General features: G+C 45.6%; 1 protein-coding gene across 3 annotated transcripts in view; it reads right to left on the reverse strand.

Moving 5' to 3' along the window:
• The window catches only part of TSC1 (TSC complex subunit 1), a 188,673-nt gene that overhangs the window by 92,553 nt on the left and 79,491 nt on the right, over positions 1–16,629 (reverse strand). For all 3 annotated transcript variants that reach the window (XM_069237129.1, XM_069237128.1, XM_069237130.1), the window contains 4 exons: positions 12,283–12,437; positions 11,386–11,459; positions 10,232–10,410; positions 9,154–9,254 (listed from right to left, as the gene is read on the reverse strand). In XM_069237129.1, the coding sequence (XP_069093230.1) occupies positions 9,154–9,254; positions 10,232–10,410; positions 11,386–11,459; positions 12,283–12,437 (509 nt within the window). The remainder of the gene's footprint in view (positions 1–9,153; positions 9,255–10,231; positions 10,411–11,385; positions 11,460–12,282; positions 12,438–16,629) is intronic.

The following is a 16,629-nucleotide window of genomic DNA, read 5'->3' on the forward strand; positions in this document are numbered from 1 at the left end:
ACACTGCTGAGCTTTTGGGTGAAGGGGGGCCTGCCAGAGAGGAGCTGAGTGTGGCACAGCAAACCTGTCCCACATTAGAGGGTCTAAGACAGCAAGCTGTCAAACAGGCTAATGGGGATGTCAGGGACTCTCACAGAGTTTACTGGGAGGACAACCTCTTGTACACTGAGGCAAGGGATCCTAAACCTGGAGCTGCCAGGAGATTAGTGATTCCTCAGGAGTACAGAAAGTTCCTCCTAACTCTTGCCCACGACATTCCCCTAGCTGGGCATCTGGGTCAAATGAAAACTTGGGACAGGCTTGTTCCCTTGTTTCATTGGCCTAGGATGTCTGAGGACACAAAAGAGTTTTGTAAGTCCTGTGAAACCTGTCAAGCCAGTGGCAAGACAGGTGGCACCCCAAAGGCACCCCTTATTCCACTGCCTGTGGTTGGGGTTCCCTTTGAGATCGTAGGGGTTAACATAGTTGGCCCCCTTGACCCTCCTACTGCTTCAGGCAATAGGTTTATCTTGGTGGTAGTGGACCATGCCACAAGATATCCTGAAGCAATTCCTTTAAGGACCACTACAGCACCTGCAGTGGCAAAGGCCCTCCTGGGAATATTTTCAAGGGTGGGCTTCCCAAAGGAAGTAGTATCAGACAGAGGAAGCAATTTCATGTCTGCATACTTAAAGGCCATGTGGAAGGAGTGTGGTGTAACGTACAAGTTCACAACACCCTATCATCCACAAACAAATGGACTGGTGGAGAGATTTAATAAAACTCTCAAAGGCATGATTATGGGTCTCCCTGAAAAACTCCGCAGGAGATGGGATATCCTTCTACCATGCCTCCTTTTTGCCTACAGGGAGGTACCCCAGAAAGGAGTGGGCTTCAGCCCCTTTGAACTTCTTTTTGGACACCCTGTTAGGGGTCCACTCACACTTGTCAAGGAGGGTTGGGAACAACCTTTAAAAGCTCCAAAACAAGATATTGTGGACTATGTACTTGGCCTCAGATCAAGGATGGCTGAGTATATGAAAAAGGCCAGTAAAAACCTTCAGGCCAGCCAAGAGCTCCAGAAGCAATGGCATGATCAGAAGGCTGTTTTGGTTCAGTACCAACCAGGGCAGAAAGTGTGGGTCTTGGAGCCTGTGGCCCCAAGAGCACTCCAAGATAAACGGAGTGGACCCCACACAATTGTTGAGAAAAAGGGTGAAGTCACCTATTTAGTTGACTTAGGCACTGCCAGGAGTCCCCTTAGGGTGCTCCATGTCAATCGCCTGAAACCCTACTATGACAGGGCTGATCTCACCCTGCTCATGGCAACTGATGAGGGACAGGAAGAAGACAGTGATCCTCTACCTGATCTCTTCTCTTCCACAGAACAAGATGCTCTTGTGGAAGGTGTAGTTTTGGCTGATTGTCTTACTGCTGAGCAGAAAGACCACTGCATAAATCTCCTAGTTCAATTCTCTGAACTCTTCTCTACTGTGCCAGGTACCACTTCTTGGTGTGAGCACACTATAGATACTGGAGACAGCTTGCCTGTCAAAAGTAAGATCTATAGGCAGCCTGACCATGTCAGGGACTGCATAAAGCAAGAGGTGCAGAAAATGTTAGAACTAGGAGTGGTTGAGCACTCTGAAAGTCCATGGGCTTCTCCTGTGGTACTTGTACCAAAACCCCATTCCAAAGATGGAAAGAAAGAAATGCGGTTTTGTGTAGACTACAGAGGTCTCAACCTGGTAACCAAAACTGATGCTCACCCTATACCCAGGGCAGATGAGCTCATAGATACACTGGCATCTGCCAAGTATCTAAGCACTTTTGATTTGACTGCAGGGTATTGGCAGATCAAATTATCAGAAGATGCTAAACTTAAAACAGCATTTTCAACCATTGGAGGCCATTACCAGTTCACTGTAATGCCTTTTGGAGTGAAAAATGCACCTGCCACTTTTCAGAGGTTGGTGAACACAGTCCTGCAAGGGCTGGAAGCTTTCAGTGCAGCATATTTGGACGATATAGCTGTCTTTAGCTCCAGCTGGGATGATCACCTGGTCCACCTATGGAAAGTTTTGGAGGCCCTGCAAAAGGCAGGCCTCACTATCAAGGCTTCAAAGTGCCAGATAGGGCAGGGTAAGGTGGTTTATCTGGGACACCTTGTTGGTGGGGAACAGATTGCACCACTTCAGGGGAAAACCCCAAAAAATATTGATTGGGTTCCCCCTACCACTCACTCAAGTGAGAGCCTTCCTAGGCCTCACTGGGTATTACAGGAGGTTCATTAAGAACTATGGCTCCATTGCAGCCCCTCTTAATGACCTCACATCCAAGAAAATGCCTAAAAAGGTATTATGGACAGCAAACTGTCAGAAAGCTTTTGAGGAGCTGAAGCAGGCCATGTGCTCTGCACCTGTCCTAAAAAGCCCTTGTTACTCTAAAAAAATTATATGTCCAAACTGATGCATCTGAATTAGGAGTAGGGGCAGTCCTATCACAACTTAATTCTGAGGGCCAGGATCAACCTGTTGCTTTTATTAGTAGGAGGTTGACCCCTAGAGAAAAGCGGTCTGCCATTGAGAGGGAGGCCTTTGCTGTGGTCTGGGCACTGAAGAAGTTGAGGCCATACCTGTTTGGCACTCACTTCATTGTTCAGACAGACCACAAACCTCTACTTTGGCTAAAACAAATGAAAGGTGAAAATCCTAAATTGTTGAGGTGGTCCATATCCCTACAGGGAATGGACTATACAGTGGAACATAGACCTGGGAGTAGCCACTCCAATGCAGATGGACTCTCCAGATATTTCCACTTAGACAATGAAGACTCATCAGGTCATGGCTAGTCTTATTGTCCTTCGTTTGGGGGGGGGGGGGGGGGGGTTTGTGTAGGAAAGTACCATCTTGCCTGGCATGTTACCCCCATTTTTCACTGTATATATGTTGTTTTAGTTGTATGCGTCACTGGGACCCTGTTCTCCAGGGCCCCAGTGCTCATAAGTGTGCCTGAATGGGTTACCTGTGTAGTGACTAACTGTCTCACTGAGGCTCTGCTAATCAGAACCTCAGTGGTTATGCTCTCTCATTTCTTTCAAATTGTCACCGACAGGCTAGTGACCAATTTTACCAATTTACATTGGCTTACTGGAACACCCTTATAATTCCCTAGTATATGGTACTGAGGTACCCAGGGTATTTGGGTTCTAGGAGATCCCTATCGGCTGCAGCATTTCTTTTGCCACCCATAGGGAGCTCTGACAATTCTTACACAGGCCTGCCAATGCAGCCTGAGTGAAATAACGTCCACGTTATTTCACAGCCATTTTACACTGCACTTAAGTAACTTATAAGTCACCTATATATGTCTAACCTTTACCTGGTAAAGGTTAGGTGCAAAGTTACTTAGTGTGAGGGCACCCTGGCACTAGCCAAGGTGCCCCCACATTGATCAGGGCCAATTCCCTGAACATTGTGAGTGCGGGGACACCATTACACGCGTGCACTACATATAGGTCACTACCTATATGTAGCTTCACAATGGTAACTCCGAATATGGCCATGTAACATGTCTATGATCATGGAACTGCCCCCTCTATGCCATCCTGGCATAGTTGCCACAATCCCATGATCCCAGTGGTCTGTAGCACAGACCCTGGTACTGCCAAGCTGCCCTTTCTGGGGTTTCACTGCAGCTGCTGCCAACCCCTCAGACAGGCATCTGCCCTCCTGGGGTCCAGCCAGGCCTGGCCCAGGATGGCAGAACAAAGGACTTCCTCAGAGAGGGTGTTACACCCTCTCCCTTTGGAAAATGGTGTGAAGGCAGGGGAGGAGTAGCCTCCCCCAGCCTCTGGAAATGCTTTCTTGGGCACAGATGTGCCCAATTCTGCATAAGCCAGTCTACACCGGTTCAGGGGACCCCTTAGCCCTGCTCTGGCGCGAAACTGGACAAAGGAAAGGGGAGTGACCACTCCCCTGACCTGCACCTCCCCTGGGAGGTGTCCAGAGCTCCTCCAGTGTGCTTCAGACCTCTGCCATCTTGGAAACAGAGGTGCTGCTGGCACACTGGACTGCTCTGAGTGGCCAGTGCCACCAGGTGACGTCAGAGACTCCTTCTGATAGGCTCCTTCAGGTGTTAGTAGCCTTTCCTCTCTCCTAGGTAGCCAAACCCTCTTTTCTGGCTATTTAGGGTCTCTGTCTCTGGGGAAACTTTAGATAACGAATGCAAGAGCTGATCCGAGTTCCTCTGCATCTCTCTCTTCCCCTTCTGCCAAGGAATCGACTGCTGACCGCGCTGGAAGCCTGCAAACCTGCAACATAGTAGCAAAGACGACTACTGCAACTCTGTAACGCTGATCCTGCCGCCTTCTCAACTGTTTTCCTGGTGGTGCATGCGGTGGGGGTAGTCTGCCTCCTCTCTGCACTAGAAGCTCCGAAGAAATCTCCTGTGGGTCGACGGAATCTTCCCCTTGCAACCGCAGGCACCAAAAAGCTGCATTACCGGTCCCTTGGGTCTCCTCTCAGCACGAAGAGCGAGGTCCCTCGAATCCAGCAACTCTGTCCAAGTGACCCCCACAGTCCAGTGACTCTTCAGTCCAAGTTTGGTGGAGGTAAGTCCTTGCCTCACCTCGCTAGACTGCATTGCTGGGAACCGCGACTTTTGCAGCTACTCCGGCCCCTGTGCACTTCCGGCGGAAATCCTTTGTGCACAGGCAAGCCTGGGTCCACGGCACTCTAACCTGCATTGCACGACTTTCTAAGTTGGTCTCCGGCGACGTGGGACTCCTTTGTGTAACTTCGGGTGAGCACCGTTTCACGCATCCTTGTAGTGCCTGTTTCTGGCACTTCTCCGGGTGCTACCTGCTGCTGAGAGGGCTCCTTGTCTTGCTCGACCTCCTGGCGCGATTTGCGACATCCTGGTCCTTCCTGGGCCACAGCAGCGTCCAAAAACGCTAACCGCACGATTTGCAGCTAGCAAGGCTTGTTGGCGTTCTTTCGGCGGGAAAACACTTCTGCACGACTCTCCACGGCGAGAGGGTTCCGTCCACCAAAGGGGAAGTCTCTAGCCCTTTTCGTTCCTGCAGAAACCTCAGCTTCTTCTGTCCAGTAGAAGCTTCTTTGCACCCACAGCTGGCATTTCCTGGGCATCTGCCCATCTCCGACTTGCTTGTGACTTTTGGACTTGGTCTCCTTGTTCCACAGGTACCCTCGACTGGAAATCCATTGTTGTTGCATTGTTGGTTTGTGTCTTTCCTGCATTATTCCTCTATCACAACTTCTTTGTCCTTAAGGGAACTTTAGTGCACTTTGCACTCACTTTTCAGGGTCTTGGGGTGGGCTATTTTTCTAACCCTCACTATTTTCTAATAGTCCCAGCGACCCTCTACAAGGTCACATAGGTTTGGGGTCCATTCGTGGTTCGCATTCCACTTTTGGAGTATATGGTTTGTGTTGCCCCTATCCCTATGTGTCCCCATTGCATCCTATTGTAACTATACATTGTTTGCACTGTTTTCTAAGACTATACTGCATATTTTTGGTATTGTGTACATATATCTTGTGTATATTTCCTATCCTCTCACTGAGGGTACACTCTAAGATACTTTGGCATATTGTCATAAAAATAAAGTACCTTTATTTTTAGTATAACTGTGTATTGTGTTTTCTTATGATATTGTGCAAGTGACACTTGTGGTACTGTAGTAGCTTCACACGTCTCCTAGTTCAGCCTAAGCTGCTCTGCTAAACTACCATTATCTATCAGCCTAAGCTGCTAGACACCCTATACACTAATAAGGGATAACTGGGCCTGGTGCAAGGTGCAAGTACCCCTAGGTACTCACTACAAGCCAGTCCAGCCTCCTACAGAAGCATGTTGTAATTGTGAGTTGGCAAGATGAAGTAAATAAGGTGTGGCGACTTCTTTCTGACAACTAATGGAGTCATATCCCTTGTCTAAGCATCCAATGACAAATGTTTTCCATTTTAAAGCATCTGAAGCCCTAGTGGGCGGTCTTTTGGCCTCCTTAGGAAGGGTCATGCAGTGTGGTGGTGAATTCAAAAAGCTGTATTGCATGTCCACAGGAGACATGCTCCGAAATTCAATGTGTATGTTGGGGTGAAAAATCTGTCCTTCATTCAAATCAACTTGTTTTGGGCCTTGAGGGACAGGTGAAGAACTTCTGGATCAAAAAGGCATTGCCTAGAGATCTTCGCTTCCTCACACTATTGAGTTGTAATTTGGGCATTTTGCATTTGGTTCTGTTACAAAGGCCTATTTCTGGAAAGCCCCAGTCATGGAAGATATCCAATAAGAGTTATTTTTCTAATTCTCATTTAAAATGTTCTTGGAAATACCTGCTTGGAAAGTCAGCCCGATATAGCTACATTCCTGGTAGGCGAATTGCTTGAACTGACAACCCTCTCACTAGTAACCAAAGCCAAATCTATTGGGATTCCAGTGACAAAATTCTGGATCTGGTGCTCCTTTGTTTGGTGTGGTGGTGCTTCACACTCTTATTGACTCTTTGTACCAAGATTCTTTTCTTCAGTGATGGAATGTTCTGAGGGCTAGATGGACTGCCTTCATGCCTTGGACATTTATGTGGTAAAGACGTTTTTGTTACCACAAGCCTGAATCGTTAGTTCCAGAGAGTGAGCTCACCAACTTGTCAGTGAGGCATCTGGGACAAACGTTTAGTAAATCCAGACAGAAAGCCATTCCTTTCAGAAGATTCTTTATCCACCATTTTGGGATTGTTTCAGACAGAGTTATGCTCTCCTCTCACTTGTCTTTCCATTGTGGCCACTGATCCTCTAAGCAATGTTGTCTCAAGTGGAGACTTGCATTGGGAATTAGATAAATGCATGAGGCCATGCACCCCAACAAGGAAGAGATCTGACCAGCTGTTGGAAAGGGCTTGACTAGTAACTGATGACATTTCTGTAAAATGGTAAATACTCCTCTCCAAAGAATACACTTTTTGCATGTTTAGAGTTACCCCTAAATAATCAATTATCTGTACTGGAGAAGTCGTTAATTTTCCTAACGACTGTGTAACCCTAGGCGTTGTAACCGACCAGTTATTGCATTGAAACCCAATTATGTCTGGTATGCACTGTCACGATTGACCAGTCACCAAAGTAAGGGTGAAAGTAGATACTTTTCTTTTGGAGGTGACCAGCGATCACTGTCGTGCGTTTGGTGCTGATTTCAGCCCAAATGGAAGAACCTTGTATTGAAAATTAGTCTTGCCAACTTGGAGTCTGAGGTAGTTTGTGTTTTACAAATGTGGAACCACACATTTGGGAGGTCCACCGTACCTATCTAGTGTCCCTTCATTAGTTGTTCATACATTCGGTGTGGGACCAGCCTTTTGAATCTCAACCGATTCATTAGTCTGCCTTTCTTAGATACAAAATGGGTCTGAATTGGACTTTTCTTGAGTACCAAACAATACCTGGCATACGTGCCTTTTCCTTTTTCAGATGGAGAATGAGTTCTATTGCATGCTTTAGAGGACAGAATGAATTAACAGATGACTTTGGTGTTGGGGTTGGAGGGTTTGATGGAAGTAATGATTCCCTGAATTGAATTGAAGTCACAGGTGTTGACATAACTCAGGTACAGACCCCAGTGGTTATCAGGGTCGGTGGTGGTAACTTCGACAGCGAACAGGTCGGTGCTAATGGTTTCGTTGTTTACCGGTGTTCTCATGGCCAGTTCTTCTAGAATGGTAGTGACAATGTTTTCTATGCCTCCTCTCTGGGAGTCTTACACATGAGGGAACTTTTTGATGCACAAGATCTTTCATTTTACTTCTCAGCCTGATTCGATCTATCATCTTTAAGGGCACATTTTAGACAGTTTGACAAAACTCAGTCTTTTACTGAATGTGGAGTTGGTAGAGACCACAAAAACTTCATGGGGGTGGGGGTGTCTGGTGCAACCTTTTTACTTCCACAAGAAGGGCATTCCATGAAAAGAGATGGCATTTGAAGTGAAACAATCCCTTCAAATTAGAAGAAAAGTGAGGGAACATGGAAGGGAAATTTAAAAACATTGAACGAAGTTGAAAAAAACTGTGAAGACATTTTTTGAAGTAAAAATAGGGTTTTGAACCCTAAAGTGTTCTGTTCTGAAATCCTCTCAGCATGAGCCGGGAAAAAAAACCAAAAAAAAAAAAAAACTGAGGCTGTGCGGCAAACTGCCAGTACAGTGTGTGTTGGGACAGAGAAGCATAGCAAAGATACAGTACTCCTTTAGTTGTTTCAGTCTAGAACCTTTCCCTGTATTTTCCCTCTATCAGACAGAGAAAGTAAAGGGTTGCTTATGATGCCATCACACATACCTTCATTTAGATGCTGCAATGTAGTTTTAGTACCTTTCAAAATGGGATTTTCTCCCCTTTTAGAAAAATTCTGATAAAGCTGTGCTATCCATGTACTGGAGGAGGTGCCACCAGGCGGTTTCACAATGAGGTGTCTACCTCCAACTAAAGATTAACACCTGTAACTGGGTGCGGTATAAACCCCCAAGTAATACATGAAAGTTTTGTTTCTTACCCATCACCAGAGTAGCCAATATCTAACAGTGACAATCCAAATGCTGAAATTGTCGAAGAGTGCAGAGCAACATGGACTGCAGTGTAACCTAGCTACAACGTGAATAGGCTGCACACCACTGGACTAAGTGTGTATTTTAATTCTTCTGTCTATAACAATTCACCAGAAATAACCAGCCTGATTATGCTGGGTCATTCATCGCATGTCAACTGCGAAAGAAGCAAGTCTGGATTAGCCAACAGTAAACATCAAAATCAGAAATCTGTCTTCAAGTTACAGCGACAGCACTATCTGCTTCAGTTTCACGTCCGAACTGCCACATCACCTTGTAGCTAAAAACCACAGAATATTTCATGGTGAGGGTTACACTTACCACCACTGCAGAGTCCAGATTTGGCTTCTTTTTGGTACCCAGTAACACCATGTTATCATAGGTTGGGCATACTCAGGTCAGACTACTACTTTCAAAGTTTTAACTCTGGCTCAACGTGTAGGAGGCACTATGTTACCATTCGCTTATTCTGTATTTTATGAGTTATCACAAAAGCCCGTGTACACCACAGGAGTACGCATAAGTCACTGGCATAAACTGATTGACAAGTCCCACCTGCTGTGGCTCAGACGGTGGAGTGGTGTGGCAATGGAGTGGCACCGGCACTTGTGAGATGTTCGGCCTGGGAGTGGAGTAAGGGGTTGAAGTGATGCTTCCTGGAAAGAGAAAAGAAAGGGGACACAACTTTGAAGTGCTCTGTTCTGTATGTTTTACTACTGGTGCTAGACTGATAGCATAGCCACAACCATCAAACCCACACACTGCTCGTTAAGAGCTCATACACAAATGGCACTGTGTCAGGTACTAAAAACTTTATTTCATAAAGCGGTGGGTAACGAGACTCAGCTAATGATCTCTTCAACCAATAACTTCAGTAAATTTAAGTGAACTGGTTCTTGAGTTCCTTGGCAGAGCACCCAAGACAAGTGGGGAGAGACGTGCGGAAAGGACTAAAAGTCAAGAGGAGGTGGGAGGGAAGACTAACTGAATATTTGGTAAACAGCTTCAGCTCCTACCCAATGACCCAAGTCTTCCTCGCAATTTTCAGAAGCCACCAATAAGAACATGGACACTCTAAAAATAACAAGACATTTACATAGTCCTAGTTCCAGCCTTTCCTTCGACACAGCCCAAGCGTCAGACTAGAATGGACTGGGATGTTCGCAGCGTGCTTGCTGGCCCATTAGTGGTACGCACAGAAGATTCCAACAGCAGGACATCAAAGTCTCCATCTCGTCATATTGTAACAGTGTATTTACCACTTTTCCAACTATTTCCCATTTATCACAACCACTAGATGGTGGAATAATGCACAGCATGTGAATCCAGAAAAGATTAACGTTGCACAAAATATATATATATATATATATATATATATATATATATATATATATATATATACACATACACACACACACACACACACACACACACCCCCCCCCCAAAAAATAAACCCAGACGCACAGTCTTACAAAGTGCATGTGCAGAAGGCCCACAAAAAGTCCTGCCACCAATGAGTGACCTTTAAATGTAAAACGTACATGTCTAAAGCTCTCAGAAGCAAATGCAGACTGCCATCAAAAAGCCCTGGCATCATGAGTTGACAGTAAGCAGGCATGAACCCAGCTCTTACCATAGCTGCTGTTTCTATCTGTGTAAGGGCTGGCATTGTAGTCATTCTGCCTGTGGGCACTATGGCATGGGAGATGCAGCGATGAAGGAGAGAAGCCACCCTCGAAAGAGGCTTCTGTGGGGTCCAGAGATATTTTTCCACATTCTATCACCACATCGTGGGTCTCCAGCCGCTTCCACCTGCCAGAACAAAAAGTATTTAAATTGACAGAGTGCATTCTGCCATGACCAGGGCAACCCAAGACTAAGCTTTTAATGTCCAGGGGCCTCAATGAGACGATGCAACCAGGAAAAACCATCCCCAAACAATTCTTGGGAAAATAAACCTGTGTGATCCTGGGCCAATCAATCTATCTATGCCTCAGATACCTCATAGATCAACTGTGAGCTCACAGAAACACCAATATTATTCACCTCTCGAAGAAAACAGCAGCAGCAACCACTAACCGGCCACGTACGACTAGCACCTGCTATACATGCACGCTGTACAGATAAGCCCCACTGCCACAGCTGACTAGACAAGGATTCTCATTTGTGAGCTATTCTTTTTTTAAAAGCAGGCACTGGATTGACGTACATAAAACGTTACACCATCTCCACTGCCCAATTATTCTTTTGATTAAGTAATATTTTTTAAAAGGACATTACAAACCATACAAGGTCACATTCAGGATAAACTACATTTGGGTAAATACCCAACTAACTTGTGTTATTACCCAGAATATATGATTTCATCTTCTGTTTGTTAGAGAAAATGTTCTTTCTATTGGAACAACAAATGTATTTGTTGAACTAAAGCCATCCTCCCATCACTGACAGCCTAATAGACACGGTGTCACCTACTCAGCTATGCCTTTCACTTGCACCCATCAATCCTCCATGCTAGGAAAACATTTTCCCCTTTGATGGCCCAAGAGACCCTACCAGAGGGATTGTCTGCTGGACTACCAGGCTCTACTTGCTCTGCTAGGAAACTCGAGCTGTGGAGATACCACAGATTCTGGTGGGGTGCAAATGCACATCCCTTTCTGGGTTACCACAACCAGGCAACCTCTACTTTTTAAGCACCCCACTCCAAATGCTCCAAACCTCTTGGGGGGCCAAAACCCTCTCCGTGCTGGACTGCCACTGAACCTCTAGTGGGTTCACACATACCTGCTCGGGTCCAACTCATGGTCCTTGGAACCTGTGACCAGCTCCGGATGGATCCGGACATGCTCCATCATGGGCTGCAAAAAACAAAGCACATATGTAAAGATGAAAACCATGTGAGGGTAAAAAGAGACAAGGTGTTAAAACCACATCATAGAATCCAAAATATCAGACACACATGCATGACACGGTCAAATTAAAGTAGCTCTCCTAAATCAGTCGCAGACCCGTATGGCACTCCGACACCTTTACACAAGCTATTTTGTCTAGTTAGTAGACAGTGACTTACGCAGGGCTCCTACTTTGCAGGGACATAAAGGAATGACTTGGAAGGATGGTTTACATCAGGCAGGTCTGTATGTCGACACTAATTTCCACAGTAAAAGCAGTCCCTATTAAGCCATCACGTTCCTTCTATATTATTTTCTCAAGGACTTTCACCCATAAATCAAGGTCAAACTGAGTGAACATATATTTTCAAAAGAAGCTGTTTCTCTTCAGGAATCACAAGTAAAGACAATCAAGTATGACAGAATTGATGAGTTAACCAGACTGCCAAAGTAGAGCTAATCAAAGATGTACATCACAGCAGCCTTTTATTCTTCATGGGCTCTGTGAAGAAGGCCAAAAGTTAAACAAAAGGGATCAGGGTAACTGGTGAAAGACTCAATTGAAAGGCTACATTTTCTTGAAAGATTTTAAAGCAGAGGTCCTTAACAATGTTGCAATGGTCATTTGTGCCTCTCCCTTCATTCAATAGAAAGGATACCTTTGCTGCAGCAATAATGCATTCTGTGTACTGCAGACATGAAAGCTTGTCCCAACAGTGTTTAGACACTTGCAGTAGGAATGGTTACAGCAGGCAAGTCAGCATCACTCCGGACACAACAAGAGTTGTACCTTGACAAGCTCTTCGAACGTCTCCAGGTTCTCCTTCATGCTGTAGTGAGATCGCAAGTAGGACACAAAGTTGCAGGGGTACATCCCATAGAGGCGATGGAAGAGGGCATAGACGCTGGCATGGAGGTGAACCAGACAGATCTCCGCCACGTGGCCTATGGAAAGAAAAGAGGTGGCATTTACCCATGGGAACCCCTAACGCAAGAAAAAGCGCAACACCACACATGCTGTCCAACTAAGGCCTCATTACCATCAATGCAGGAAAACCGTGGCCCGCTTAGTTTCTATCAGGGACTGTCTGCTCAGATCAGTCTAAAAATTTGCCCAAAAATTAGGCAGAGAATTAGGAATAACAAAAGAGCTTAGACGTTATAAACTTGCACCCGGGAATTACTGAACCCGAGCAAATCCTAAAAATGCAATGTGGAATGAGACTGTTTTTCAACTTGGTGACTACTTGGACAAAATTTAAATAACGCTGGTGTAATCTTAAGAATTTTGTGCCAGGCTTGTTATGCAAAACTCCAGAAATTAAATCAGTTTGTGTAATTAATGCCAGTTCGCAGTACAAATGTACAGAAAACGTCACAAGTCACATTGATTTGCATAAAAAATTTACTACAAGTATGCAGGAACAAAAGAATGTGAACGGTTGCTCTCCATGCATCCTCATGCCCAAAATAGACATTGCATTTTGCACCAAAATGCTGCAAACTGACAGATTTGCATTTTAAGTAATTTCGTGTAATTTAGCTGTAACTACGTGAAAGTGAATTACGTGAATTGTGCACACCCCTAGTGATTACGGTATGGCAATTTAGCAGTGCTCGACATTACGCTACCTTGCATTGCCAACCCAAGGATCTGCTGCCTCCATTTGACTGATTCAGTATCTGCTAGGAGCTGTCAAAACCAAGCATTCTGGGTTTTTAATGGTCCTGCTGACAGTGTGGCTATCTGCAACCAGTTGTGAGAATCATCAGAAGAGGGGCTTTGTCTACGCCTACACATTGGGATCCAGTAGTACATCTTTTGATTGGGCAAAAGTTGGGTGCTTCCACACAATAAAGTGAATGCCTTTCACACAGCTGTGTTCATTTTATTTATTTATCCGGCTGCCTGACCTGGAGCTTTAAGGGGACACAAAAGACATTGTAATGCTATTAAAGAGTATTTGATAACTAGACAATTTGTGGTATTTTTTTCTGGCAACAGCACACATGGAAGGAGGGGCCAGTGGATGCAAGTACGAATCCGATGGTGGAACAAAATCTAACAAAGGAGTCAATGCCCATGTGCAGTCATGGGAGGAGTAACTGCACCTTGTGACTTGAAAGATTTCTTCAAAGAAATACAATTTGAACATGCCCGGGCCCAAAACTCGATGATGGGAGTATGCACAGCATGTGTATCTACAGCTACACATGCCACAAACGCTGAGGAGGTATTGGGGGCAGGATGATTTGCGACTCATTGTGAAGGCTGCTCCTTAGCAGTTGAGAATCGGGCAATACCACACGTTGCTCCGATCTAGTTAAGAGTTGAAGACACACCACTTGAAGGAGCACTACATCACAATGCATTAACTGCCCAGGAGTCATCTATCTCTCCCATCACTCATTTATGCTGGTCTCGGCTGCTGAATATTGTCCTGTGCCTTTCGGCTAGAGCAAAACGAAAGCGTGCAGTGTAAGCTGTTAAATAAGTCAGTGTGAGAAAAGTAAGCAAGTGCCACCATTGCCAGTTCCGGAGGAGGATAGGGGCGCATGAATCTATAGCACTACAGGCTCGTAATAGATGCTTGCAGGTAAGTAACATTTTCCGTTTGTAGCATTAGTGGCTGTAGATACACATACTCTGCATCGACTTTACAGCAGTTTCCTCCTAAGCAGTGGCGGGCGGATGATAGAGATGTTTGGAACAAGGCTCTTAACAGTTCGACCAACCATGGCCAGCTGGCTGGCTGGCGAGTCCACACAGTAGTGCTCTGGAAAGGCATGTGGTGTTGAGAAGGCAGCGACCTTGCAGGTGTCAGCTATTGGGAAGTTACAGAGGAAAGTAACAGTCACGCCCCCACTTTTTGCATGCAGGGAGTGCCCTGGCAGGAATCGAGAGTACACATTTAGCTTAAAGAATAACATTTATAAATAAAGATAAACTTGGCAATCCACCTTGAAATGTCAGTCTCTGAAATGGGGTGACCTTTATGGGATTTAGCGAAAGCTACAACCAGCTGGTTAGTCCTGCAGAAGAACCTGTCCTGTCACTATAGTATCTGGGTGCCTGCTTTATGTCTATGGTGTGCAACAGCCTTTCCTCTACCGAGTCAGATTGTGGAACAAATACAGGCAGCTCAATAGTCTGGCTGATGTGTAAAGGTAAGGACAGATTGGGCAAGACCTCTGAATTCAAAGTATCATTCTGTCCTCTTGCACTTGAATGAATGGCTCTTGAACAGAGGGAGTGCTGGTAACTTCGAGGAGTCTCTGTGAAGCTATGGCTACTAGAAAGACCACTTTCCAGGATTTAAAGTGTAGGCTGCAAGAGTGGAGGGGGTTCAAAAGGTGGACCCATAAGCCTTGTAAACGTTATGTTGCTGTTCTTCAAAATGGCTGTGGACTACCTTGGGGTATTGGACTTAAGTCCTTCCATGCATGTCTTACCGCAGGGATTTTGAAGCAGGACAAGTGCCCGTTTTCTACTTTATTGTCTAGGCGAAGACTTGTGGCCATTTATATAGAGGACCTGCCTACTGTAGGGGTTAGACGCTGATGTCATGAACCCTGACTGAAGGAGTCAAGTTGCTTGGAGCTGCAGTAGTGTAGAAAGATCTTCCACGTGGCTGACAGTCAACCGCAAGAACTCAGGAGCTAGATTGCTCGATTGAGTTGCTTGGGGACAGAACGCCTGGTTTAGCCGTGTTGCTGGGTGAGAAAGTCATGACACCCCTCATCTTCCTCACCACATAAGGAATGAGTGGGAAAGAAGTAAAGTTAAGCAAATATTTCCGACCAGTTCATCCGTAGTCCATTGCCCATGGACTGTGGAAGTGGGTACCTGGAGGAGAAGTTTGCCATTTTGTATTTTTAGGGTGGAAAATAAGTTGATGGCTGGGATCTGCCACTGCTGAAATACCTCTGTAGGACTCAAACTTAGGGGTCAAATATTCACTTGCGGACTTACCAATGCATCCTCTTAGAAGGTCCACCAAGTTGCTGCTCTGCTAATGGTTAGATCTTACACTACCCAGAGCGAAATTTCCCATGCTAGAGTAGACCGATGGGAAAGAGAGCACCCCCTGCTTCTGTATGTAGTATGATTCTGTCATATTGTCAGTCTTTGTAAGGGACACTTTGCCCCACACGATATATATATGCTTTCAGAGGATGGCGATGGCCAGTAGGCATAAGTACTTGATGGACGGATGCCCGGGAGTCCAGGAACCTCGCACAGTCATATTGGCAAGATATGTTCCTGAGTGATGCATCAATGGCAAAGGTCAATGCAGAACACAGTCTGAAAAAGTTCTGCGGAGCAACAGGTTTTGGCTCTTTCATCAATGCAGAGTGAGGAGTGCTACTTTTTATTTTTTTAAATAAACACCACATCTTCTTAATGACCCCTCCACTTGTGACCACTGCCTCTGGCATGTGGCACAATTGCTATGCAAGACGCCATCACATCTAAAAGCTTCATTATACTCCGTAGAGTGAATGGATGAACTGCCTGAAAAAGAGGCAGCAGCTGGCGAAATGCCAACCTCTGGCTGGGACATGCTTTGCCTGTGACCGCACTCAACACGGAGCCCAAGAAGGGCCGTGTGTGTTGGGGTTGGAGGGGGATTGTTGTCTTTATGGTGAACCCAGGGCTGTAAGGTAGGGACATCATTCTCTGAGCATGTGGTAGGGCATTGCTACCTCCTGCTGCTCTTGAGCACAATTATTCTGTGGGTCTCCTTTACCCCTCATTTCCTTCCAGGGTGTCTAAATGAAACTCAATAATTCAACACATACTTGATACTGTCATATAGTGAGTGCAGGACATTGACTTGTCACTTGCAGCCTGTAAAGCTGAACCAATTACTCTGTAGCTCCTTACAGCACAGAATGGGTTGCCAAACTTCCCCCCCCCCCCCCTTATTACACCTGTATGCAAAACGTATGTAATCTGACTGCTGTTTTTTAACGGGCTCAGCAGAGAGGTGCAACAGACCCTCTTAAACCGGGATCCGCCTACATATATTTAAGGCATGGCTACCAGTGGGTAGGCAGTGGGCTACTGCATGCTTTGAAAGGCAACATTGATTTCAGACTTCAAGCAAAAGGACAAAAAGTAAGAAACATTTTG

This window comes from Pleurodeles waltl, chromosome 6 (genome assembly GCF_031143425.1).
Source record: "Pleurodeles waltl isolate 20211129_DDA chromosome 6, aPleWal1.hap1.20221129, whole genome shotgun sequence".
NCBI lineage: Eukaryota > Metazoa > Chordata > Amphibia > Caudata > Salamandridae > Pleurodeles > Pleurodeles waltl.